At 39.6% G+C, this 27,656-nt stretch overlaps 2 protein-coding genes across 19 annotated transcripts in view; one reads left to right on the forward strand and one right to left on the reverse strand.

Annotated features, from left to right (window-relative positions):
* The window catches only part of CSTF2 (cleavage stimulation factor subunit 2), a 25,383-nt gene extending 21,308 nt beyond the window's left edge, over positions 1 to 4,075 (reverse strand). For 3 of the 7 annotated variants that reach the window (XM_004441000.2, XM_004440999.3, XM_087427701.1), the window contains exons 1-6: positions 3,887 to 4,075; positions 2,710 to 2,788; positions 1,930 to 2,099; positions 1,106 to 1,242; positions 507 to 626; positions 255 to 392 (exon numbers count right to left, since the gene is read on the reverse strand). In XM_004441000.2, the coding sequence (XP_004441057.1) occupies positions 255 to 392; positions 507 to 626; positions 1,106 to 1,242; positions 1,930 to 2,099; positions 2,710 to 2,788; positions 3,887 to 3,944 (702 nt within the window). In that variant the 5' untranslated portion in view covers positions 3,945 to 4,075. Of the gene's footprint in view, positions 1 to 254; positions 393 to 506; positions 627 to 1,105; positions 1,243 to 1,929; positions 2,100 to 2,709; positions 2,789 to 3,340; positions 3,456 to 3,530; positions 3,852 to 3,886 lie in introns of those variants that run through there. The other 4 variants (XM_087427702.1, XM_087427700.1, XM_087427703.1 and 1 more) reach the window with 4 other exon arrangements.
* Positions 4,076 to 4,079: 4 nt separating this feature from the next.
* The window catches only part of LOC101407458 (uncharacterized), a 57,094-nt gene continuing 33,517 nt past the window's right edge, over positions 4,080 to 27,656 (forward strand). For 6 of the 12 annotated variants that reach the window (XR_015550717.1, XR_015550712.1, XR_015550716.1 and 3 more), the window contains exons 1-4: positions 4,081 to 4,282; positions 4,392 to 4,494; positions 5,003 to 6,435; positions 7,014 to 7,074. Coding sequence is in view for 3 of the 12 variants with exons in the window: in XM_087427707.1 (XP_087283833.1) it covers positions 6,384 to 6,435 (52 nt within the window). In the remaining 9 variants the exon portion in view is untranslated. Of the gene's footprint in view, positions 4,283 to 4,391; positions 4,495 to 5,002; positions 6,436 to 7,013; positions 7,075 to 27,656 lie in introns of all 12 variants that reach the window. The other 6 variants (XR_015550719.1, XR_015550720.1, XM_087427707.1 and 3 more) reach the window with 6 other exon arrangements.

Genomic DNA, 27,656 nt, shown 5'->3' on the forward strand with positions numbered 1-27,656 from the left:
TCAACCACAGTGCCATGCATGCACATACACACAAATTTAGTTTAAAAAAAGGGCATAAAGGAAGGATCCTTTTGTTTTACAAACTTGGCACTGACTCTATATTTCTTCAGATGCCATGTACTCTGCAACCTGGAAATTGCTTTTATGCCTGGAAATTGCAATTATCACCTTTGGCTCTTCTTTCAATATATCCTCCTAAAATGAAAATGACATTCTAAGACAGGTAAAACAAATGTTAAGGGATAAGGCCCTACCAAAGACTGGGCCTGAGGGGCCTGAGGATTCTGCTGGTTCATTGACACATTGGATCCTGAGCCAGGCCCAGCACTGTGGACTGGCTGAGGGTTGCCTGCAATCAGCGTTGGGATATTCGTCTGGCGATGGAGAATTTTCTAAAAGGTGAAAAGACAAATCCATGAGCTATCTGTTTAATGAAGCAATCAGGCAGTTCCTACCCCACTCAAGGTTTACCTTAGCATTTCCATAAGAGAACCAGAAGCACTCACCAAGGCAATCTCTGGATCCACAATTCTCATCACTACCTGTGCTTGTAGCAGAGCATAAGCCAGTTGAGGGTTCTGAAGCAACATGTTCCGTGCTTCCTGGGGACTATTCTGGACACAGAGCTGAGAAGATAAACAGATTCATCATCAGGTTCAATACTTATTACTTAGAAATTAATAGTGATTTAGTGCCATTCCCATCTGAGAAATGTAGTATGCAAGAGGCTTTTTAAGCTATCATCAGTTTTTGCATAGCAAACAAAATCTTGGTCATGGCAGGCAAGAGAAGGAAGAAGCATTTCAAATACCATAATACTATCATTTAGGAAAAAAGTCACATTTTAATATCTACATCTGATATCTATGGGCCACAAAAACCCAGCCAGATTGTGTAGGTGTGTTGGTGTAACAAAAATGGAAAGCTCTTTGCATGAAATGTGAAATACACTGTGCACATATAGAATATTGAAGGTGCAAGAAATGGTGGTCAATAGGCACACTTTCTATTTGAGCTCAGAGAATCATTTCCATTAACTTTATTAATTAACTCCTTGTAAATCTGATGTGATTTGATTTATTCATAACCTAATGCCTCCTCCCACCTTCATCTGTTTCATCAGCTCAAACATCTGCTCTGGTGGAAGACTGGCAACTGCTTTGCTAATGGACTCAGGGGCATCCTCAGGACTGATGGTCTCTCCATAAGGTGATTCAATGACAGGGGCACCAGTGCCAAGGCCTGATCAGGAAGAAAGTACAAAATGGTTAAGAAGACAAAATAAAGAGCTAAACCACTTCAAGTATCTACTTTCCAGGGCTGCTGTAAGGACCTGTTGATAACTTTAAATTCTCTGGAGCTGAGAAATAACTGATTTACGAGTCTCTTATTTCTGTGGAGGAAGTGAAGGAGTGTATTTTCTGCTCTCAGAGGAAAGCTGGGACACATGGGTGGACAATGTTAAATTAGGAATGAGGCATATCGATTTCTTTTGACAAGTCATTAAGCAAAAGATTTAAACAGAAAAGGATGTTAACCTCAAAATGGAATTCCTGGATCTATTACCTCATGAAAAAAGCCATAAGAACGCCTTAGTAGTCCCACCATTTACAGATCTGGCATAGTTACAGGAATGGCAAACACTAATGACATAGTTAACACTACTAATGGCTTGGTAAGCCTGAACTCATCTTTAACTGGAAATCAACTCCCTGGCAACTGAAGGACTTCTAAAGTCAACTCTCTAAAGTCAATTTTACCTTGTCTCTCAAAGATATACACTTCCCTAAGCAGGCATTTCAGATGGGTCAAGTAAAGAAAGTGTGTGGCTAATCACTTCAGCAGATGCTAAAACATATCATAAATGGAAAATCTTCATTGTTACATCTTTACTAACTCATGTTACATACAACTTGGGTTTATACTCACTCTTTAGCTCTTCTTTGTTCTTTTCACTGGCAGCATTGTCTACTCGAAGTGCTCTCCCACTGAATTCACGCCCATTCAGGTTTCGCATGGCACTAAGTGCCGTCTCTTGGTCTTGGTATTCACAGAAGCCATAACCCTTTGGTTTTCCTGTCTCCCTATCATATACCAATCTGGAGAGCAGAACCAAGTATCAGGCACAAATGTTACATACACACAGGGTTCCTGCTAACGTTGCTATGTCCTGATCTGGTCCACTGTAAGACAAATAACCTCATCACTCTGCCTCACTGAAATATTTTTTAAACATTTTTTTAAATGAAAAAAATGGGGGCCGGCCTGGTGGCAAAGTGGTTAGGTTCACGTGCTCTGCTTCGGTGGCCCAGGGTTTGCAGGTGTGGATCCCGGGCATGGACCTACACACCGCTCACCAAGCCATGCAGTGGCGGCGTCCCATATACAAAATAGAGGAAGATGGGCACAGATGTTACCTCAGGGCCAATCTTCCTCAGCAAAAAGAAGAAGATTGCCAATGGATGTTAGCTCATGGCCAATCTTCCTCACCAAAAAAAAAAGGAAAACAAAAAAAAGAAAAAAAATGTACCTTTTAGTAAAATTAAATGTGAATTGAATGGTACATGAATTATACCTCAATAAAGCTGTTACAAACAAAAAAAGAATGCATGTATAAAGTCACCAGTAAAAACCTTGCCACTATTACTAAGGGCCAAATTTGTGGGGCTTTTTAAGAAACTCTCACCAAGGAGTAAAAGGGGATCTCACCTGAAACTAACAACAGGTCCAACCTCAGAAAAGATGTCCTTTAATTGCTCTTCAGTAGCCTCATATGGAATGTTCCCCACTAAGGAAGAAAATAGCATATTAAGTTCTGAGTTTGTAACCTAGATCTTTATAGTGAGAAAGTACAGTGTCTACTTATATCATTGAAAATGTAACAACTGGCTCAAAATATGGTGTTTCTCCAATCCCAGTTTTGTGGTACTCCCTTAGACAAGATTTCAATCTTGCCTGCTAACTTTAATTACAAGAGAAATAAACCACTGAGACTAACTACAAAAGGTGTAGGCACTCCTAAATATCACTTCTCAGACTGATCTGACAAGTGTTAGATTTTCTTTAACTTTGGTGAAAATAAATACTTAGGCATTGGTATTTACCTGAAAGTCTCCAAGTCTTAACAACAACAACTAAAAATATCAATATTATAATTTTTAAAACTGGCTTCTATGTCCGTATTTCCACACACACACACACTCAAAGGAGAATGACCATGAATGTAGTGGAGGATGTTTAAAAATTATTCTGAACTGTTTTGTCATGTCCTTCCAAAAGGTGCTTTAAATCATCACATGTACTTTGATAAAAAACAACTTATTTCGGCTGAAAACATTACTCAGAATAGATTCGATCCTCTTTAAAATTTCTTTGACGAGGTCTTAGTCGTTCATTCATTCATTTATTTACAATCCACCTTAAGATGCCAGATGGTCGCTACCGCTATCGACGAACTAAAATGTTAGGGGCAAAAAGCAGAGAATGAAAGTCCTCATGAGAAGGCGGAAAGTGGGCACAAGGATCTATACCTTCAGCACATAATCTGTATTCTGGGACAGGGAGTGAGAAGTAGTACGGGACAGTTGCCATGCGCCCTCGCTTCTAGATAATAATTGAAGCTCATGGAAGGAGAAACACATAGAAGCTGAACGCTATTTAACTTCCTCAGGCACATCGTGGAAAGGCTGCGAAACCTCGGGGTTAGGGGAGCGTCACTTTGCCCACGAGTCCACCAGGTTGGCCGCCCCACAGGATAGGCAGGTAGAGCTGCACGCCCGACCCACAACCGGCTCCCGCGGCGATTCACGAGGTGCAAGGGACACTCCTCGCCATTCCCTCTCTTTCTGTCCCCCACCGATGCTTGGCTCCACCGAATTCCTCTCACCGAACACCGAACGTAGAGAACGATCCACCGCAGGATCTCTCGCAGTCAAACCCGCCATCGCTCTCTTCCGGCGGCTTCCGGTGCGCCAGAACACACTTCCGTACGGCGCGCGAGTCCAGCGCCGAATACGCTTCCGTACGGCGCGTAAGCCGGAAGCGCCTGGGCCGGGCGGACAGTGGGCCCCTCCCCTGGCGTTATTCCGTCAGCAGCAGGCGCGCGTTATGTCCACGAGAGCGCTAACCCACTCTGGCTGGGCTGTAGCTCCTTTCGGAGCCGGATTCCGGCGGCCCCAGGCTCATTTGAAGGATTTTAGTTTGTAGAATTCCTTATTCATTTTTTTTAGGCTAACAAGTAATCGTCGGCCTCAATAAAGATGGCGGTAGCGGTTTTACCATGGTAAGGGGAAGTCGTTTGCTAACAACCGGCACTTTCATTTTAATCCCGCCCTGTTAGGGGAGGGGAATACTTGGCCCCGCCCACCAGCGTGGGGATTATTATTTTGTAGAAGCTGAGTGTACGGAGTGAGATGCGGAAAGAGGGTCGCGGCAGCTTGAGAGAGTGAGGGGCTCTCGACGTGAAGGCGCCGGCATAGCGGAGGAGATGGGGAGGTAAAGGGTGACGTGCCTGGCTGCTCTCGCATAGCCCCTGGGCTCCGTGTGTTTGGCGGTGGTGAGGGGGTGGGGCGGCGGAGTACATTGGCAGGCAGGGTATCCGAAAACATCATTGACCGGTGGTACACAGCAAGCAGCTAAAGCATGGTTTGAACTCAGGTTGCTTTGGCTCCAGAGGCTGAATGCTTAACTGCTGTATTTTCTGCCTTCCAGTATAACTGAGAGAATATGGATAGCTCAATATACTTTATTACCATTTTTGGAAACGAACTGAGAGCGTGTGACCTGGTGATGGTGGGTCAATGACTAATAGTAATGAACCACTCAAGAATAGGTTGAGGCACTTAACCTGGGCTGTTCTGCTGCCATCAGCCGTCTGTGGAGAATGGGTTGTTGGTTCTATCACTTCATCAACCAGCCCTATTCTACTAGTTATAAAAGAGGAGATGTGTGGGAGGGATATTTCCTAAGCTTTTGCTTTTCAACATTTGTGTTTCGTTTATAGGCCATGTGCGAGTGGGCCCTGCCTCAGTGCCTGTTGTCCACGAGAGTCTTCCTGTCACTGCAATGCTCCCAGAGTGACACATTTCTTTTGCCTCTCGGTTATAGAAAAATGAAGACAGAAGGTGGGACATTGGATGCTGTTGTAGGTATTCTGACTGAGGCTCAGTTAACACAACGATATAGGTGCAGTATGAAGAGGTAGGGGGAAAACTAGGAAAGATGCATTTCTACACAAATGGGGCTAAATATATAGAATAAGTGTTATTTTGGGGGGTTTGAGCAAAAGAGAAAGGGTACATAATGGAGAATCAAAGAATTTGGGAAACCACAGTTAAGATTTGTGGGGCATTGGCAGAAAGTTTTGTGGAAAAGTCCTGAGTTCTTATCCTATCTTGTTGATGATGTTAAGAATCTTGGATAAGGTACAAGTGAAGCAAGCAAAGATGTTCAAGATTGTGAGAGCATAGAGACTCGGGTTCTTTCTGCTGGCCGTAGAAGGTCAAACTTCCAAGGCCAGGTAAGTACTACTTCATGTTTGACCCACATTTAAAGCTCCTCAAAGAGTCATGGAATGAAATCCCTCATTGGTCCTCCAGGGAATATCTGGAAAGGCAGCAACTCCTGGATAGACATATTGCATGAGAAAGATTCCAGATGGCACTGTAGCATTACCCATGTTAGGAGAAGTCCTCAATGAGCAGCGCCTAAAAGAGCTAAGGAAACTTGGGGCTCTCAGAGAGCACCTGAATGCTGACACAGATCCTGGTCAGTATCTGGGTGTAGGTACCAAGTGGCTTGCTTTGCAGAAAGAAACACCATTCCTAACTTTTGCACTACTGCATTATCACACTGGTTCTGCAGCAATATCTATGCTTTCTGGGAATATGTGAGGGTTCAACTCTGAGGTTACAGAGAGTTGTCCAGTCCATCACAGCTGGTCATTCTAGTCTTGTGATTTTCATTTTCATTTTTTATTTCTTATCTAACTATTTTTGTTCTCAATTCATGCTTAATGAATACATTTCCTTCCCCAGAATCCTCTTCCTTCAAAGAAATTTCAGGATTGTTCACCTGCTCAAAGAGATATGCCTTATGAGATATGTTGCTGGGTAGCAAGCCAGGGAGTTAGGTGGTCAACTGAAGTGGAGGAATATTTACTTTGTTCTTGGCAATGCCATGGTGACCTCCTGTTGCTGAGTGGGGACTGCTTCCAAGCCAAGCTTTGGGGAAAACTGAGTAAAGAGGAGGAAGTCCCTGAGTTTTTTTCCCTAGAATCCACCAGGCTTGTCTAAAACTTATATCTATTTGGAGGCTTGTTCTGTTTCAGAACCAGAACTATGGGACACTGTTGCCTTGGCACATGAAATCCAGGATTTAGCAAAATGGAGGTGGATATCATTGGACAGCACTTGAACTCCAACAGTATACTGCTGGGTGAGCATAGCTGGGTAGAGCATGTGGGTAATGGGATCAGGTTGGGGTAAACAGGGTGATAATGATTAAAAAGAGCTGATGTTTGTGAAGAGCCATATAGATTACAAAGCTTTTCTACATAGATCTTACTTGATTCTTATAAAACCTCAGAGATAGTTTTAGTTTGCTATTTTTTTTAAAGATTTTATTTATTTATTTTTCCCCCCAAAGCCCCAGTAGATAGTTGTATGTTATAGCTGCACATCCATCTAGTTGCTGTATGTGGGACGCGGCCTCAGCGTGGCCGGAGAAGCGGTGCGTCGGCGCACGCCCGGGATCTGAACCCGGGCCGCCAGCAGCGGAGCGCACACACTTAACCGCTGAACCACGGGGCCGGCCCTGCTATTTTTTTTTGTTCTAGTGAAATACACATAACATAAAATTTACCATTTTAACCATTTTTAACTGTACAATTCAGTGGCATTAAGTATATTCACATTGTGCAACCATCATCTGTCCATCTCTAGAACTTTTTTATTTTCCCAAACTGAAACTCCATGCCCATTAAACACTAATTCCCCATTCTTTTCTCCCTCCAGACCCTGGCAACCATCATTCTACTTTCTGTCTCTATGAAGTTGACCGCTCTAGGTACCTCATGTAAGTGGAGTCATAACAGTCTTTTTCCTTTTGTGACTGGCTTGTTTCACTTAGTGTAATGTCTTCAAGTTTCATCCATGTTGTAGCATGTGTCAGAATTTCCTTCCTGGGCCGGCCCCGTGGCTTAGCGCTTAAGTGCGCGTGCTCCGCTGCTGGCGGCCTGGGTTCGGGTCCCGGGCGTGCACCGATGCACTGCTTCTCCGGCCATGCTGAGGCCGTGTCCCACATACAGCAACTAGAAAGATGTGCAGCTATGACATACAGCTATCTACTGGGGCTTTGGGGGAATAAACAAATAAATAAAATTATAAAAAAAAAAAAAGAATGTCCTTCCTTTTTAAGGCTGATTAGTATTCTGTTGTATGTATACAAACAAACACATTTTGTTTATCCATTCATCCGTTGATGGACACTTGGGTTCCTTCCACCTTTGGCTATTGTGAATAATGCTGCTATGAACATGGGTGTACAAATACCTGTTTGAGTCCCTGCTTTGAATTATTTTGGGTATATACCCAGAAATGGAATTGCTAGATCGTGTTGTAATTCTATGTTTAAGTTTTTGAGGAACCGCCTTACCATTTTCCACAGTGGCTGCACCATTTTATATTCCCACCAGCAATGCACAAGGGTTCCCATTTCATCCTCACCAACAGTTGTTATTTTCTGTTGTTTTTTTTTTTTATGATAGCCACCCTAATGGGATGAAGTGGTGTTCCATTGTGGTTTTGATTTGCATTTCCCTACTGTGTTGGAAAAACCTACCATTCTCCTCTCCTGTGTGTCTCCTTTACTTTCACACAGAGCACTTCACTACTGACAATTCTGGTCACCAAACGTGTGGGGGTTTTTCCCCACAGTAAGCAATTCTCTGTGACACCTGCTGGGTATCCTACACTTGAACTCAATTCTGCCACTATCTACTTGGAGATAGCATCAGATCCCACAGGTTACAGGCTCAGTGCCACAAGACTGCCTGCATCCTACTTCAGATGCCAGTTGCAAGTCCAGGTTGTCTTCTGTGCTTCTCACTGATTGGCTATGAATCAGAGGTTCCAATGACCCCCTCCTCGGGTTCAGTTAATTTCTTAGAGTGGCCCACAGAACTCAGGAAGACAGTTACTTACATTTCCCAGTTTGTTAAAGGATACGAGAAATGATACAGATGAACGGCCAGATGAAGAGATACATAGGGTGAGGTCTGGGAGGGTCTCAAGTGCAGGAGCTTCTGTCCCCGTGGATTTGGGGTGCATCACCCTCCCGGTACATGGATGTGTTCACCCACCTGGAAGCTCTCTGAATGCCCTACTTTTGGAGTTTTTTGTGGAGTCTTCATCACATAGGCATGATCAATAATTAACTCGATTTCCAGCCCCTCTCCCCTCTCTGGAGGATGGTGGGGTGGCGCTGAACATTCCAAGCTTCTAATCATGGTTTGGTCATTCTGGTGACCAACCCCCATCCGGGAGCCCACCCAGAGTTACCTCGTTAGAACAAAAGATGCTCCTAATGCTCTTAATCACTTAGGAATTTACAAGGGTTTTAGGAGCCCTGTGTCAGGGGCAGGGTTAAAGACCAAATATTAGAACATGAGATGCTCCCAGTGCTCTTATCACTTAGGGAATTACATGAATTTTAGGACCTCTGTGCCAGGAACCAGGGGCAAAGAACAATATATATGTTTTCTATTATCTCACACCTAATGATTAGTGAGGTCGAACATCTTTTCATGTGCTTACTGGCCATACATATATCTCCTTTGGAGAAACGCCTATTTAAGTCCTTTTCCTATTTTTTAATTGGCTGTTTGTTTTTTGTTGTTGGCTTGTAGGAGTTTTTTATATATTCTGGATACTAACCCCTTATCAGACATATGATTTGTGGATATTTTTCCTATTTTCTGCGTTGCCTTTTTACTCTGTTGATAGTGTCCTTTGATGCACAAGTTTTTAATTCTGATGGAGTCCAATTTACCTATTTTTTTATTTGTTACCTGTGTGTTTGGTGTCATATCCAAGAAATCTTTGCCAAATCGAGTGTCATGAAACTTTCCTCCTAGGTTTTCTTCTAAGAGTTTTATAGGTTTAGCTCTGAGATTTAGGTCTTTGATCCAGTTTGAGTTAATTTTTGTATATGGTTTAGGGTAAGGGTCCAACTTCTTCCTTTTGCTTGTGGATATCCAGTTTTCCCAGCACCGTTTGTTGAAAAGACTGTCCTTTCCCTATTGAATGGTCTTGGCACCCTTGTTGAAAATCGTTTGGCCATATATGTGAGGTGTTATTTCTAGGCTGTCTATTCTATTCCATTGATCTGTGTGTCTTTATGCCAGTACCACACTGTTTTGATTATTGTAGCTTTGTAGTAAGTTTTGAAATTAGGAAGTATGAGACCTCTAACTTTGTTCTTTTTTGTGAGTGTTCAGAATCCCTTGAGATTCCATATGAATTTTAGAATGGATTTTTCTGTTTTTGCAAAAATGTCTTTAGAATTTTAATAGGGATTGCTTTGAATTTGTAGATCACATTTGGTGGTATTGACATCATAACAATATTGAATCTTATAACTAATGAACATGGGATGTCTTTCCGTTTATTTGTGAATTCCTTGATTTCTGTCAGCAACCTTTTGTAGTTTTCAGTGTAAAAGTCTTTCACCTCCTTGGTTAAGTTTATTTCTGAGTATTTTATTCTTCGTTTTTATATATATATATTTTTTTTATTCAGATATAATTGACATATAGCACTATATTAGTTTTAGGTGTACAACATAATGATTTGATATTTGTATGTATTGTGAAATGATGCACAATAAGTCTAGTTAACATCCATCACCACACATGGTTATAACTTTTTATTCTTGTGATGAGAACTTTTAAGATTTACTTAGCAACTTGCAAGTATACGATACAGTATTATTAACTATAGTCACCATGCTGTACATTATGTCCTCAGGACTTATTTATCTTATAACTGGAAATTTGTACATTTTGAGCACATTCACCCATTTTGCCCACCCCCTCACCCCCTGCCTCTGGCAACCACCCATCTGTTTTCTGTACCTATGAGTTCTTTTTTTTTTTTTTTTTTTCAGATTCCACATATAATTGAGATCATATGGTATTTGTTTTTTTCTTTCTGACTTATTTCACTTAGCAAAATGCCCTCAGGGTCCATCCGTGTTGTTGAAAATGGCAAGATTTTCTTTTTAATGGCTGAATAATATTCCGTTGTATATATATGCCACATTTTCTTTATCCATTCATCCATCCATGGACACTTAGGTTGCTTTCATGTCTTGGCTATTGTAAATAATGCTGCAGTGAACATGAGGGTGCATATATCTTATGAGTTAGTGTTTTTGTTTCCTTTGGAAAAATACCACGAAGTGGAATTGCTGGATTGTATGATAGTTCTATTTTTAATTTTTTGAGGAACCTCCATACTCTTTTCCATAGTGGCTACAATAATTTACATTCTCACCAACAGTGCACAAGGGTTCCTATTCTCCATATCCTTGCCAACACTTGTTGTTTCTTATCTTTTTGATAATAGACATTCTAACAGGTGTGAGGTGATAGGATATCTCATTGTGGTTTTTATTTGAATTTCCCTGATGATTAGTGATGTTGAGCACCTTTTCATGTACCTGTTTGTTGGCAGTCTCTATGTCTTCTTTGGAAAAATGTTTATTCAGATCCTCCCCCCATTTTTTAATCAGATTATTTGTTGTTTTGCTATTGAGTTTTACAGGTTCTTTTATATAAAGAATTCTTTTGGCTATTAACCCCTTATCAGATACATAATTTGAAAACATTTTCTCCATTTCAGTAGGTTGCCTTTTCATTTGGTTGATGGTTTCCTTTGCTGTGCAGAAGCTTTTTAGTTCGATGTAGTCCCACTTGTTTATTTTTGCTTTTGTTACCTTTGCTTATTCTTTTTGGTGCTGTTATAAATGGAATTGTTTTCTTAATTTCCTTTACCAATTGTTCATTGTTAGTGTATGGAAGTGCAACTGATTTTTGTGTGTTAATTTTATATCCCCAAAATTTGTTGAATTCATTTATTAGTTATAATGGGTTTTTGGAGAGGGAATATTTAGTGTATTGAGATCATCTGCAAACAGAGGTAATTTTACTTCTTCTTTTTCAATTTGGATGGCTTTTATTTATTTATTTTCCCTAATTATGTGGGTAAAATTTCCTTTGTGATATTGAATATTGTTTATCTGAGAGTATCTTAATTTCTCCTTCATTTCTGAAGGACAGTTTTGCCAGATAGAGAATTCTTGGTTGACATTTTTTTTTCAGCCCTATAAATGTATTATCTCATTCCTTCTGATCTCTGAGATTTCCACTGAGAAATTCACTGATAATGTTATTGAGGATCCCTTGTACATGAAGTGTCACTTTTATCTTGCTCTTTTCAAATTCTCACTTTGGCTGTTTACAGTTTGAGTATAATGTATCTTGTTGTAGGCCTCTTTGGATTTATCTTACTTAGAGTTCATTGAGAGTCTTGGACTTGTGAATTTGTGCTTTTCCTCAAACTTGGGAAGTTTTCAGCCATTATTTGTTCAAATAACCTCTCTGCCCCTTTCTTTCTCTCTTAACCTTCTGAGACTCCCATAATGCATATATTGCATGATGGTGTCCCATAAGTCTCTTAATCTCTGTCCATTTTTCTTCATTCTTTTTTGCACCTCAGACTTTGATAATTTCAAATGATTTGTCTTCAGCTTCACTATCTTTCTTCCTGTTTGAGTCTACTGTTGAAGTCCTCTGGTGAATATTTCATTTTGGTTACTATATTTTCAACTCTAGAATTTCTGTTTGGTTCCTTTTTTATATTTTTATCTCTTTGTTGATATTCTCATCTTTTAAATATATTCTTTTCCTCATTCCTTTAGTTCTTTGTGTTTTCTTTTAGCTATTTAAGATAGTTGTTTTAGTGTTTGTCTAGTACTTTGGATGCCTATGTTTTTTCAGGGACAGTTTCTGGCACTTTATTTTCTTCCTTTGAATGTGGTGTATTTTCCTGTTTCTTTGTTTACTTTGTGTTTGTGATTTTTTTATTGAAAATTGTGCATTTGAAAAAACAGCCTCGCAGATAGGCTCTGTGCTGAGGAATTAGCAGGGCTTGCTCTGAGCCTTGGGATCAGCCTCATGTGAAGACTTAAAGTTTTCTTAGACCTTTTCTAGGCATATATCTTATCTAGGCATATAGATATATGCTTATCTTATCTAGGCATATATTGTGCTTTTTTAAATTCAGCTATATACACATCTATTTTTAAGTGTCTTAATTTCCTGAAGAGTCTCAACTCTCCTTCTGGGGGCCTTTGATGTTCTATTGTGTTTCTCTACCTCTTATCTCTTGCCCCAGGTATTGTGAGGCTGTAGTCCCCCTGCAGCTTTCACAAGCAGTGTCCGTGATTTCCTGTGACGTTTCCTAGCCTGAGATCCGAGCTATGCCAGTTTTCTCTGTCTGAACTCCAAGTTAGGTGAAACAGAGACCAGTGCCTCAGGCAGCCTCTAGACAGATTCGAACATTGCAAAAAAGGTCCACCTTCCTCTCTCCAGTTAGAGGGAGGGAATTGGCAGCTTGGCCACTGCTTCCCCCAGACTGGGCTGCGATGCACTGCCAGAGAAGGAGGAGTGGGGTACAGGTAAGTAAAAATGCCACAGAATTTCCTACCATTTTCTGTGTGGCTTTTTCTTGATGAAGCAATCACTTGGTTACTGTACACTGTTTTCCAGACCTCCTATAAAGTTATTTTGGCCAATCCCTACTTGTTTTTTTAAATATTAATGTGGGTAGGGGAAGGAGGGCTTGGGGCTTCCTAGTCTGCCAACTTGCAGATGTCACTAAAAAAATAGTATTCTATTTTAAAAACAGGGATACCAAAGCTCAGATAGTGACTTGTACAAGGTTACACAGTTAGTAAGGATAAAAGCCGGGATTTGACTCTTGTTCTTCTTTTTCCAGGTTTTGTTATTTTTAAAAATGCACTCTGTATTTTAGAATAATTTTAGATTTACCAAGAAGTTGCAAAGATAGTATAGAGTTCTAATATCTACCCACCCTCTGCCCTGCACACAGTTATCCCTTTTATCAACATGTTAGATTGGTATGGTACATTTGTTAGAATTAATGAACGAATGCTGATACATTATTATTTTTTTGTTATTGAAATATAATTGACATACAATATCCTATTAGTTTCAGGTGTACATCATAGTGATTTGATATTTTTATACATCACAAAATGATCACCACAATAAGTCTAGTTACCATCTGTCACCATGCAAAGTTATTACAATATTATTTACTGTGTTCCCTATGCAGTGCATTAAATCCCCATGACTTTTAACTGGAAGTTTGTACCTCTTAATCCCCTTCACCTATTTTGCCCGCCCCCCCAACTCCTCCTCCCTCTGAGAACCACCAGTTTATTTCCTGTATTTATGAGTCTGTTTCTGTTTTGTTCATTCATTTGTTTTGTTTTTTAGATATCACATATCAGTTATTGTATTCTTCAGCTCTGATTGTTTTTTTCTTACATTTTCTATCTCTTTGTTAAAGTTCTCACTATGTTCCTCCACTCTTCTCCCAAGTTTGATGAGCTTATTACCATTACTTTGAACTTTTTTTTTTATAATTTTATTTATTTATTTTGTCCCTCAAAACCCCAGTAGATAGTTGTATATCATAGTTGCACATCCTTCTAGTTGCTGTATGTGGGACGCACCCTCAGCATGGCCGGAGAAGCAGTGCATTGGTGCGCGCCCGGGATCCGAACCCGGGCCGCCAGCAGCGGAACGCGCGCACTTAACTGCTAAGCCACGAGGCTGGCCCTACTTTGAACTCTTTATCAGGTAAATTACTTATGTCCATTTCATTAGGGCTTTTTCCTGGGGTTTCATCTTGTTCTTTTGTTTGGAACGTATTCCTTTGTCTCTTAATTTTGTTTGACTTTCTGTGTTTGTGTCTATGAATTAGATGAAATGGCTACCTCTTCCTGTCTTGAGGGAGTGGTCTTGTGTAGGAGTGTCCCCTGCATGTGTCAGGTGGCTTTAGCAGGCTGGCTGGAGTGGCAGTGGGCATGGGCCTGGAGGGGTCCAGGGGTGTGCTGCATCTGGGCTGCCTTGGTGGGACAGGTGGAACTAGAGTGGGAGAAGGCCAGAGGTCCAGGGCTGCCCAGGCAGTACGGCTGGAGCTTGTGCAGGTGTTGGCCGCGGTCCTGGGGCTGCCCTGGTGGGATAGCTTGAGCCAGGGTGGGCGCTAGCCAGGGAGGTCCCAGGGCACAATGTGCTGTGGCCGCCTGATGGGACGACTGAAGCTGGAGTGGGCCCTGGCTGGGGGTGGGCTCTCAGGATGTGCCACACTGAGGCCACCTTGGTAGGGTGACTGGAGCTGGAGTGGGCACAGGCCAGGGATCCCGTGGTATGCTGTGCCAGGCCTGCCCTGGCAGGAGAGCTGGAGCTTGAGCAGCCATGGGCTGAGGGGGTCCCAGAACTGTTTATGTCAGAGATGCCCTGGTGGGACAGCTGGAGCAGGCATGGGCTGGGGGCCTGGGACATGCTGGGGCGGCCTTGGCAGGCTGGCTAGAGTACCTGGACTGTGCTCTCACCCACACTATCGTGGTGGAGGGGGAATGCAGAAAATAGCACTTGCTGTGCTTCTGATCCTAGAGAGAGTTCCAGCAGTTCCCTGCCAACATTTGGCGAATATTGTAGGGTTAGTAAATAGATTTTCTTTGCCTGTAGTCTAGGTGCCCTTTAAACCACTGTTTTTTCACTGTACCTGAGCGCGGGCGAGGCTGCGCAGAGGCCCCTCAGTGATATACCTCCCTACTGCAGGTTGCTGTCTGGGGGGTGGGGTTCCCGTGGGTACCATGTCTCCGTCTCTCCTGCTGGTCTCTATGTGGTCCCTCTGTTGTTTGTTGTGCAGAAGCTGTTCGTTCAGCTCTCTGTTCTTCTTCAGGAGTAATTGCTCTATATGTAGGTGTAGATTCGGTGTGTCCATGGGAGGAGGTGAGTTCAGGGTCTTCCTATGCTGCCCTCTTGGCCCCACTCCTGATACATTATTGTTAACTAAAGTCCATACTTTATTTAGATTTCCTTAGATTTTACCTAGTGTTTTTTTCTGTTCTAGGACCCAATTCAGGATACCATGCTGTCATGTCTCCTTAGGCTCCTGTTGACTCTGATAGTTTCTCAGAATTTCTTTGGTTTGATGACCTTGACAGTATTGAGGAGTACCATTTAGGTATTTTGTAGACTGTGCCTCAGTTGGGATTTGTCTGATGCTTTCCTGTGGTTTGAATGTGGTTATGGGTATTTGGGAGGAAGACTACACAGGTAAAATGCCATTCTTATCATATCATATCAGGGCCTTGATCAGCTGGCCAAGGTAGTGTTTGCCAGGTTTCTCCTCTGTAAAGTTAGTTTCCCCGCTTTCTATACTCTTTAAAGGGAGATCACTAAGTCCAGCCCACACTCATGAAGTGTTAGGGAAGATTAAACTCTACTTCTTGGAGGGTGAGAATCTACATAAATCATTTAGCTTTCTTCTGTAGGGAAGAATTACTTATTTTGTTTCTCAGATTGTTCCAGCTTTGTCCATTGGAAGCTCTTTCACATTGGTTCCTATGTTCTTTGGCATGACCCCATCGTTTTGTCTTTTGAGCACTTCATTACTTTCTGGTACTACAGGATGCTCATTTTGTATATTCCCTGCCACAGCCATTGGAGAATCAGCCATTTCTCCAAGGAGCCTTGGTTCCTTTTAGTAAATCAAGATGTCTTCCAGAATATGGAAGATCTGGTAAACTGTGGTGGTGCCAATGGAAACCCATGTGAAGGGGTATGTGTGTGTACGGGGTGGTTAACAGGGGCGAAAGAAAACAAGAAAACTGGAAGTCATAATCTAATTCTCTCCTAAATGGTAGTTTACTATAGATTTGGAGGCAATTTAAGAGCACCAGTTACGAGTCAGATACCTTAGGTTTAAATGCCAATTCTGTCACTTTCTAGCTGTGTTTCTGTGAACCTCAATTTCCTCGTCTATAATATGGGTATAGTAATCTCATGAGGTTGTTGGGGTGATGATTAAATGATACAGAATACATGCTTTGCACAGTGCCTGGCACATAGTAAGCATTCATATGTTAGTTATTGTTACTAGTTTCAATTTTTTGCTTGTCTGAACTAGCTACTGTAATGTCATGAACAACTGTGAGCCCTTACTTTTTTTGTTTGATGCCTATGTTATTCCACTTCCCTCTTGTTAGATTTCTTTTGCTAGGAATAATTTTGATATGACCCAGTGCATGTTCTCCTTTGAGATCATCACCAAGAATCTGTGAGTGGCATCACTGCCCTGTACTGGAGAAGTACTGGGGGGGTCTCTGTGCAGGTGACAGTTCTAGGGACTATTGGCTTGAAGTAGCTGCCTCTTCTCCAGACCGCTATTCAGGTTCAGTCTACTCTTAAGTCTTTATCAGTCTTTTTCTTCTAGGCCATAAGAAAATCATGTCGTTCAAATATGATATATTCATATTAAAGTACACTGAACACCAAATCTATTTTTGTTAATACAATAAAAATTCTTTATTACTCTCCTAGCAAATTTAGTGTCCCCCTGTCAGGTCCCCCTCTTTAAAGTGATTCCTTTAAGAAGAAATTGTCTTCCTTTTGATCGTGTGATTCTCTTAAAGGGCCTTCCTATTTCACTATGGATGAAATCTAAAATCCTTAGTATCAGCAGCCACTATTAGATTGCCACATTTTTTATACCTGTGAGCCTTCTCCCATGACTGCCACACCTGATATGTTCTTTTCACATAATTTCCTTCATTAGACTATCATGCAAGTAACTTTTCTAACTCCATCTGGAGTAATTTAAGGAGTGCTAATACCTCCCTGTCTACTCTCTTTTGAACAGTACTGTTCAATTATCCCCTAGAATGCACTGGCCCTTGATATGTGCATGGTGTAAATACTCAAAGTATTCAACATTTGCTTATGTTTCTATGTATCTTCTAAGTATTTGTGTTAATATTCTCTTCTCCCTAATATTATATAAATGTAGTACCCTTGCCAAGATAGTACAGAGTATCTGCTTATTGTTAATGAGGAAGAAGATAAAGACTTTCTCTGTTAGGTCTAGAGTATAGTCATCTACAAATTTGAATAAGGGAACTTCTTCTTACATCTGAGGTAGTCAGTTTCACTGCGCCTTCTTTAGTCCCTTGGCTGTGATTATAAGAAATTAACTCCCAACTCAGTCCAAAGCTGGGTGTTCCCTCAAGGAGACTGCTATTTCTGAGTCTCAGAGCTTGGAACCTTTATTTATGGTTGGTTGCTCGGAGCCCATAAACTTAAGCAGTGTGTAGTCTTTCTGTGGGGATTATTTTACGTTGCCATTCCTAATTCATGCTGGTGCTACCTTTGTCCATGCCTGTGATTGGAATCTTGATGCTGTAGCTGGTCTGAGAAAAAAATCTGGAGATAAATGAAGTGGCAGATTGGTGCCAGACATACTTGAAGGATAACAGGAAGGTGAATGCAGGAGAAATATATCTTTTGACAACTCAGAGTGACTTTCCACATATACTACCAGGCAGTAACTTTCAGAAAATATCCTTTTCTTTTCTTTTTTTTTGTGTGAGGAAGATCAGCCTTGAGCTAACATCTGCCAATCCTTCTCTTTTTGCTGAGGAAGACTGGCCGAGGGCCAACATCCGTGCCCATCTTCCTCCACTTTATATGGGACGCCACCACAGCATGGCTTGCCAAGCAATGCGTCAGTGCGGTGCGAGCCGGGGATCCGAACCGGCGAACCCTGGGCCGCCGCAGCGGAGCGCACGCACTTAACTGCTTGCGCCACTGGGCCAGCCCCTATCCTTTTCTTCAAAAACAAAACTAGACCAACTGTATTGCTTGCTTTCATCATCTCGCTATACGAAGTACTGCCATTGAATGATTTTACTCAGAGAAGTTGAGTGATACAGTATAGAAAGTTAATTGCGTGTAATTGGGTGGAGGACGGGATTAGGTAAGCAGCCAAGGTCTGGAACCAGTACAATAATAAAGTGGTTGAAATAAAACTATGGGACTTTAGATTTTTAATGCTGTTTAAAGATATGGATTGTCTGCTCTGAAAGAAATTGGAAAGGAAAATGATGGGAGAAATGTTAAGTTGGAGTGAAAACTCATGAAAGGTGAGTCATCCTCATTTCCTACAGAGTAAAGTGGAGAAGAATCTGTTTGGTTTTTTTCTTTTTTCTTTTCAAAATACACAGCTGGAAAAGAGAATTGAGAAAATCTATGTAGTCATTTTCCCTCTTGATCTGCTATGGTATGTCCCATTTGATTGTACTGCTGTTGTTCTTCATTTCATTTTCTTTACACCTCTTGTAGCTGAAACTGTTGCACATCACTGACAGGGTAATTCTGGGGCTGGGCCTTAGCTCTGAAGAAGGCTGGTTCATGGCCTGCCAGATGTTATATCAGGACACTGGGGGCATTTTGCATGTCCACCAAAATGTGGAATCTTTCCTGGGGAAGAATCTCCATCTTCCTGGAAGCAAGGAAATAGAGGAGAAAAAGCACTGTGATTATCCTCAACAAATTATTAATGACCAGTTGAAATATAAAGCTACCAGGGTTTCTGTGAGGGAAATGCTGGCAGTAGCCACCAAACCAGAGTGGCAAAGGTGGGCTTAATCTGTAGAAACTCGCATTGCCATTCTTCGTCAGCAAGTGCACAGCAAATCATGGAAGACACAGATCCTACATATTTAGCCAGTAAAATCTTGTGCTGCCCATGTGATTCACATAGTCCTGGATCTGAACTGTCACTCCTGTCCTCTAGTTGACTAAAGGAGGTGAATCCTGGGGCACAAGTGTTCCATGTGTGAGTGAGCTTCCATAGTTGATGCCCTTAACTTAGCTCAACCCAGTTCTAATCCCCTTTTCTCCTAGTGATCTGTTTTAATTTTTTTTTTTAGGAAAAACAGCTTTATTGAGATATAATTCACATTTGAAGTATACAATTCAGTGGTTTTTAGTATATTCCGAGTTGTGGAACCATCACCACAGTCAATTTTAGAATATTTTTGTCATCTCAAAAAGGAATCCTGTAACCTTTAGCTATAACCACCCCAACCCCCCATTCCCTCAAGCCCTGGGCAACCACTAATGTATATTTTATCTTTCTATATTTGCCTATTCTGAACATTTCATATAAATGGAATCATATAATACATGGTCTCTTGTGACTGGCTTCTTTTACTTAGCATAATGTTTTCAAGGTTCATTTATGTTGTAGCATATATTAGTACTTTATTCCATATGTATGTGTGTGTGTATGTGTGTAAAACAGCTATATTGAGACATTATTCATATAATGTACAATTCACACATTCAAAGTGAACAGTTCAATGGTATTTAGTATAATCTCAGAGGTGTGCAGTTATCAGTCATTTTAGATCATTTTAGAACATCTGTTTTCAATTCTTTTGAGCATATAACTAGGAGTGGAATTGCTGGGTCATAGGGTAATTCTATGTTTAACTTTTTGAGAAAGTGCCAAACTTTCCACAGTGGCTGCACCATTTTACTACCCCACCAACAATGTACAAAGGTTCCAATTTCTCCTCTCCTCACCAACACTTGTTAGTTTCTGTTTTTTTGATTATGGCCAGCCTAGTGAATGTGAAGTGGTATCTCCTTGTGGTTTTGTTTTGCTTTTCTCTAATAATGCTGTTGAACATCTTTCCATGTGCTTATATAACTTCTTTGAAAAATGTCTATTCAAGTCCTTTGTCCATTTTTTAATTGGGCTGTCATTTTGTTATTGAATTGTAAGAGCTCTTTATGTATTTTGGATACTAGACCCTTATCAGATATATGTTTTGCAAATATTTTCTTCCATTCTATGAGTTATCATTTTTTTGAGCAGTTGTAAGTTCACAGTAAATTTAAGAAAAAGCTATAGAGATTTCCATATACCCCCGTCTCCACACATACATAGCCTCCCCCATTTTCAACATCCCCCACCAGAGTGGTACTTTTGTTACAATTGATGAACCTATATTGACACATCATAATCACCGAAAGTTCATAGTTTACCTTAGTGTTCACTCGATGTACATTCTGTGGGTTTGGACAAATGTATAATAACATGTATCCGTCATTGTAGTATTATGCAGAATATTTCCACTGCCCTAAAAATACTTTGTGCTCAGTCTTCCCCTGCCCTGCAACTCCTGGCTACCACTGATCTTTTTACTGTCTCCATAGTTTTGCCTTTTCCAGAATGTCATATAGTTGAAATCATAAAGTACATAGCCTTTTCAGATTTGCTTCTTTCACTTAGTAATAAGTATTTAAGGTTTCTCTATGTCTTTTCATGGCTTGATAGCTCATTTATTTTTTAGTGCTGAATAATATTCCACTGTCTGGATTACTACAGTTTGTCCATTCACCTACTGAAGGATATCTTGGTTGTTTCCCAAGTTTTGGCAATTGTGAATAAACCTGCTGTAAATATTTGTGTGTAGGTTTTTATGTGGACATAAGTTTTCATCTTCTTTAGGTAAATACCAGGGAGCATGATTACTAGATTATATGGTAAGAATATGTTTAGTTTTGTAAGAAACCACAAAACTGTCTTTCAAAGTGGCTGTACTGTTTTGTATTCCCAGTAGCAATGAATGAGAGAGTTCCTGCTGCTCCACATCCTCACTATCATTTGGTGTTGTCAATTTTCCAGATTTTGGCCAATCTAATAGGTGTGTTATAGTGTCTCCTTGTTTTAATTTGCAATTCTCTGATGACATCTGATGTGGAGCTCCTTTTCATATGCTTATTTGCCATCAGTATAACTTCTTTGGTGAGGTGTCTGTTAAGGTCTTTGGTCCTATTTTATTTTATTTTATTTTATTTTATTTTTTGTGAGGAAGATCAGCCCTGAGCTAACATCCATGCTAATCCTCCTCTTTTTGCTGAGGAAGACCGGCTCTGAGCTAACATCTATTGCCAATCCTCCTCCTTTTTTTTTTTTCCCCAAAGCCCCAGTAGATAGTTGTAGGTCATAGTTGCACATCCTTCTAGTTGCTGTATGTGGGACGCGGCCTCGGCGTGGCCGGTGAAGCGGTGTGTCGGTGTGCGCCTGGGATCTGAACCCAGGCCGCCAGCAGCAGAGCGTGTGCACTTAACCGCTAAGCCATGGGGCAGCCCCTTATTTTATTTTTTTTGTGAGAAACATTAGCACTGAGCTAACATCTGTTGCTAATACTCCTCATTTTGCTGAGGAAAGTTGGCCGTGGGCTAACATCTGTGCCCATCTTCCTCTACTTTATATGTGGGACGCCTGCCAGAGCATGGCTTGATGAGTGGTGCGTAGGTCTGCGCCCGGGATCCGAACCTGTGAACCCTGGGCCACCGAAGCAGAGTACTCGAACTTAACCACTACGCCACTGGGCCGGCCCCGTGGCCTATTTTTAATGGGGATGTTTGTTTTCTTAATGGTAATTTTTAGGAGTTCTTTGTATATTTTGGAGAATAGTCTCTTATCAAATGTATCTTTTGCAAATTTTTTTTTACTGAGATATAATTGACATACAAGGTTATATTAGTTTCAGATGTGCAACATGGTTCAATATTTGCATATATTGCAAAATGATCAGCACAGTAAGTCTGGTTAACATTCATCACCACATATAGTTAGAAATTTTTTTTCTTATGATGAGGAATTTTAAGATCCACTCTCTTAGCAATTTTCAAATATACAATACAGTGTTATTAACTATAGTTACTATGCTGTATATTACATCCCATGACTTATTTATCTTATAACTGGAAGTTTGTACCTTTTGACTCCCTTCACCCATTTCACCCACCCCCCACCCCTGCCTCTGGAAACCACCAATCTGTTCTCTGTATAAGTTCATTTTTTTTGTTTAGTTTGTTTGTTTTAGACTCCACATATAAGTGAGGTCATACAGTACTTGTCTTTCTCTAACTTATTTTGCTTAGCATAATGCTTTCAACATCCATCCATGCTGTCACAAATAGCAAAATTTATTATTTTTTTTAAATTTTGTACTCCTTTATTTTTTATATTGAGATATAATTAACATATAACATTATATTAGTTTCAGGTATACAACGTAATGATTCTATATTTGTATATATTGTGAAATGATCACTGCAATAAGTCTAGTCATCACCACACAGTTACAAATTTTTTTCTTATGATAATTTTAAGATCCACTATCTTAGCAACTTTCAAATATACAATACAGTATTATTAGTTATAGTTACCATTCTGTACATTACATCCCATGACTCATTTTATAACTGGAAGTTTGTACCTTTTGACCACCTTCATCCATTTCACCCATCCCCCATCCCCTGCCTCTGGCAAACATCAATCTCTTCTCCTTACCTATGAGTTTGTTTTTTTTTTCAGATTCCACATATAAGTGAGGTCATATGGTATTTGTCTTTCTCTGTCTGACTTATTTCACTTAGCATAATGCCCTCAAGATCTATTCAGGTTGTCACAAATGGAGAGATTTTCTTCTTTTTTATGGCTGAATAATATGCCATTGTACATATGTACTACATTTTCTGTATTAATGTATTCATTGATGAATTGATAGGCTGCTTCCATGTCTTGACTATTATAAGTAATGCTGCAAAGAACATGGGGGTGCATATATCTTTTCAAGTTAGTGTTCTTGTTTCCTTCAGATAGATATCCAGAAGTGGAATTGCTGGATCATATGGTAGTTCTATTTTTAATTTTTTGAGGAACCCAATACTTTTTTCCACAGTGGCTGTAGCAATTTATGATTGTAGCAACAGTGCACAAGACTTCCCTTATCTTTTTGATACTAGCCATTCTAAGAGCTGTGAGGTGACATCTTATTGTGATTTTGATTTGATTGAATTTCCCTGATGATTAGTGATGTTGAACACCTTTTCATGTACCTGTTGGCCATCTGTATGTCTTCTTTGGAAGAATGTCTATTCAGGTTCTCTGCCCATTTTTTAATTGATTGTTTGTTTTTTTGCTGTTGAATGGTATGAGTTCTTTATATATAAGTTTTGGGTATTAACCCTTTATCAGATGTATGATTTGCAAATATTTTCTCTCATTTTATAGGTTGCCTTTTCATTTTGTTAGTGATGTCCTTTGCCATGCAGAAGCTTTTTAGTTTGTCATAGTCTCACTTGTTATTTTTGCTTTTGTTGCCTTTGCTTTTGGTGTCAAATCCAAAAAGTCATTGCCAAGATCGATGTCAAGGACCTTACCATCTATGTTTTCTTCTAGGAGTTTTTTATGATTTCAAGTACCTTCAAGTCTTTAATCCATTTTGAGTTAACTTTTGTTATGGTGTAGGATGGCGATCCAGTTTCATTCTTTTGCATCCAGTTTTCCCAGCAGCACTTATTGAAGAGACTGCCCTTTCCCCATTGTATATTCTTAGCTCCTTTGTCGTAAATTAAGTGATTATATATGCATGGGTTTGTTTTTGGGCTTTTTATTCTGTTCCACTGATCTGTGTGTCCGTTTTTATGCCAATACCATACTGTTTTGATTACTATAGCTTTGTAATATAGTTTGAAATCAGGAAGCATGAAGCCTTCAGCTTTGTACTTCTTTCTCAAGATTGCTTTCACCACTCTGGATCTTTTGTGGCTCCATACAAGTTTTATGATTATTTGTTCTAGTTCTATGAAAAAGGCCACTGAAATTTTGATAAGGATTGCCATGTATCTGTAGATTACCTTGGGTAGTATGGACATTTTAACAATATTAACTCTTTCAATCCATGAGCAAAGAATATTTTTCCATTTACTTGTGGTCTTCTTCAATTTCTTTCATCAGTGTCTTATAGTTTTCAGTGTACAGGTCTTTCACTTCCTGGGTTAAATTTATTCCTATGTATTTTACTGTTTTTCCTGCAATTGTAAATGAAATTGTTTCCTTAATTTCTCTTTCTGATAGTTTGTTATTAGTGTATAGAAACGCAACAGATTTTTGCATGTTGATTTTCTGTCCTGCAACTTTGCAGAATTTATTAGTTCTAAAAGTTTTTTGGTAGAGTCTTTACAGTTTTCTATATATAATATTATGTCATCTACAAATAGAGACAGTTTTACTTCTTCCTTTCTGATTTGGATGCCTTTTATTTCTTTTTCTTGCCTACTTGCTCTGGCTAGGACTTCCAATACTGTGTTAAATAAAAGTGATGAGAGTGGGCATCCTTGTCTGGTTCCTGATCTAGAGGAACAGCTTTCAGCTTTTCACTGTTGAGTATGATGTTAGCTGTGGGCTTGTCATATATGGTCTTTATTATTTTGAGATACATTCCTTCTGTACCCACTTTGTTGACAGTATTATCATAAATGGATGTTGAATTTTGTCAAATGCTTTTCTATATATATTGAGATGACCATATGATTTTTATCCTTCATTTTGTTATGTGTTTTGGTGTATCACATTGATTTGCAGATGTTGAACTATTCTTGCATCCCTGGAATAAATCCCAATTTATCATGGTGTATGATCCTTTTAATGTATTGTTGAATTCAGTTTGCTTCATTTTGTTGATGATTTTTGCAGCTATGCTTATCAAGGAAATTGGCCTGTAATTTTGTTTTCTTGTGGTGTCTTGATCTGGTTTTAGTATCAGTGTAATGCTGTCCTTGTAAAATGAGTTTTGAAGTGTTCCCTCCTGTTCTGTTTTTTGGAAGAGTTTGATAAGGATTGGTATTAATTTTACTTTAAATGTTTAGTAGAATTCACCTGTGAAGCCATGTGGTGTTGGGAGGTTTTTGATTACTGATTCAGTTTCCTTACTAGTAATTAGTCTATTGTGATTCCCTTTTCTTCATGATTCAGTCTTGGAAGGTTGTGTGTTTCTAAGAATCTATCCATTTCTTCTAGGTTGTCCAATTTGTTGGGGTATAATTGTTCATCATAGTCACTTACTATTTTCTGTATTTCTATATCGCTTGTGATGTCTTCTCTTTCATTTCTGATTTTATTTATGTGAGTCCTCTCTTTTGTCTTGGTAAGTCTAGCTAAAGGTTTATCTTTTTAAAAAACGAGCTTTTAGTTTTCATTGGTCTTTTCTATTGAATTTTAGTCTCTATTTCATGTATTTCTGCTCTGATCTTTGTTATGTCCTTCTAGTAGCTCTGGGCCTTGATTGTTCCTGTTTTTCTAGTTCCTTGAGATGTAAAGTTAAGTTGTTTATTTGAGATCTTTCTTATTTCTTTTTTTTTTAATTTTTTATGTATTTATTTATTTTAAAAAATTTTTTGTTTATTGCAGTAACATTGGTTTATAACAAAGTATAAATTTCAGGTGTACATCATTATACTTCTATTTCTGCATAGATTGCATCACGTTCACCACCCAAATACTAATTACAACCCATCACCACACACATGTGCCGAATTATCCCTTTTGCCCTCCTCCCTCCCCCCTTCCCCTCTGGTAACCACCAATCCAATCTCTGTCTGTATGTGTTTGTTTATTGTTGTTACTATCTACTACTTAATGAAGGAAATCATACGGTAGTTGACCTCCTCCCTCTGACTTATTTCACCTTGCATAATACCCGCAATGTCCATCCATGTTGTCACAAATGGCTGGATTTCATCGTTTCTTATGGCTGAGTAGTATTCCATTGTGTAGATATACTACATCTTCTTTATCCATTCGTCCCTTGATGGGCACTTAGGTTGCTTCCAAGTCTTGGCTATTGTGAATAATGCTGCAGTGAACACAGGGGTGCATGTATCTTTATGCATTGGTGTTTTCAAGTTCTTTGGATAAATACCCAACAGTGGAATAGCTGGATCATATGGTAGTTCTATCCTTGATTTTTTGAGGAATCTCCATACTGTTTTCCATAGTGGCTGCCTCAGTTTGCACTCCCACCAGCAGTGTATGAGAGTTCCCTTCTCTCCACATCCTCTCCAACATGTGTTGTTTCCTGTCTTGTTAATTATAGCCATTCTGGGCATGAGGTGATATCTCATTGTAGTTTTGATTTGCATTTCCCTGATAGTTAATGATTTTGAACATCTTTTCATGTGTCTATTGGCCATCTGTATATCTTCTTTGGAGAAATGTCTGTTCAGGTCTTTTGCCCATTTTTTAATTTGGTTGGTAGTTTTTTTGTTGTTGAGATGCATGAGTTCTTTATATATTTTGGAGATTAAGCCCTTATCAGATGTATGGTTTGCAAATATCTTCTCCCAATTGTTAGGTTGTCTTTTCGTTTTGTTGATGGTTTCCTTTGCTGTGCAGAAGCTTTTTAGTTTGATGTAGTCCCATTTGTTTATTTTTTCTATTGTTTCTCTTGCCCGGTCAGACATGGTGCTTGAAAATATGTTGCTAAGACCGATGTCGAAGAGCTTACTGCCTATGTTTTCTTCTAGAAGTTTCATATTTTCAGGTCTTACATTCAAGTCTTTAATCCATTTGGAGTTAATTTTTGTGTATGGTGTAAGGTAAGAGTCTACTTTCATTTTTTTGCATGTGGCTATCCAGTTTTCCCAACACCATTTGTTGAAGAGACTTTCTTTTCTCCATTGTATGTTCTTGGCTCCTTTGTCAAAGATTAGCTGTCTATAGATGTGTGGGTTTATATCTGGGCTTTCAATTCTATTCCATTGATCTGTATGTCTGTTTTTGTGCCAGTACCATGCTGTTTTGGTTACTATAGCTTTGTAGTATATTTTGAAATCAGGGAGTGTGAGCTCTCCAGCTTTGTTCTTTTTTCTCAGGATTCCTTTAGCTATTCGGGGTCTTTTGTTGTTCCATATAAATTTTAGGATTCTTTGTTCTATTTCTGTGAACAATGTTGTTGGAATTTTGATAGGGATTGCATTGAATCTATAGATTGCTTTAGTAATTCTTCCAATCCAAGAGCACGGAATATCTTTCCATTTCTTTGTGTCTTCTTCAATTTCTTTCAGCAATGTTTTATAGTTTTCGGTGTACAGATCTTTCACCTCTTTGGTTAAGTTTATTCCTAGGTATTTTATTATTTTTGTTGCAATTGTAAATGAGATTGTATTCTTAATTTCTCTTTCTGCTACTTCGTTGTTAGTGTATAGAAATGCAACTGATTTTTGTATGTTGATTTTGTATCCTGCAACTTTACCATATTCGTTTATTACTTCTAAAAGTTTTCTGGTGGATTCTTTAGGGTTTTCTATATATAAAATCATGTCATCTGCAAATAGTGACAGTTTCACTTCTTCCTTTCCAATTTGGGTCCCTTTGATTTCTTTTTCTTGCCTGATTGCTCTGGCTAGGACTTCCAGTACTATGTTAAATAGGAGTGGTGACAGTGGGCATCCTTGTCTGGTTCCTGTTCTTAGAGGGATAGCTTTCAGTTTTTCACCATTGAGGATGATATTAGCTGTGGGTTTGTGATATATGACCTTTATTTTGTTGAGGTACTTTCCTTCTAGCTCCATTTTATTCAGAGTTTTTATCATAAATGGATGCTGTATCTTGTCAAATGCTTTTTCTGCATCTATT

Source organism: Ceratotherium simum, chromosome X (assembly GCF_057802395.1).
Source record: "Ceratotherium simum simum isolate JZ-2026a chromosome X, ASM5780239v1, whole genome shotgun sequence".
Classification (NCBI taxonomy): Eukaryota; Metazoa; Chordata; class Mammalia; order Perissodactyla; family Rhinocerotidae; genus Ceratotherium; species Ceratotherium simum.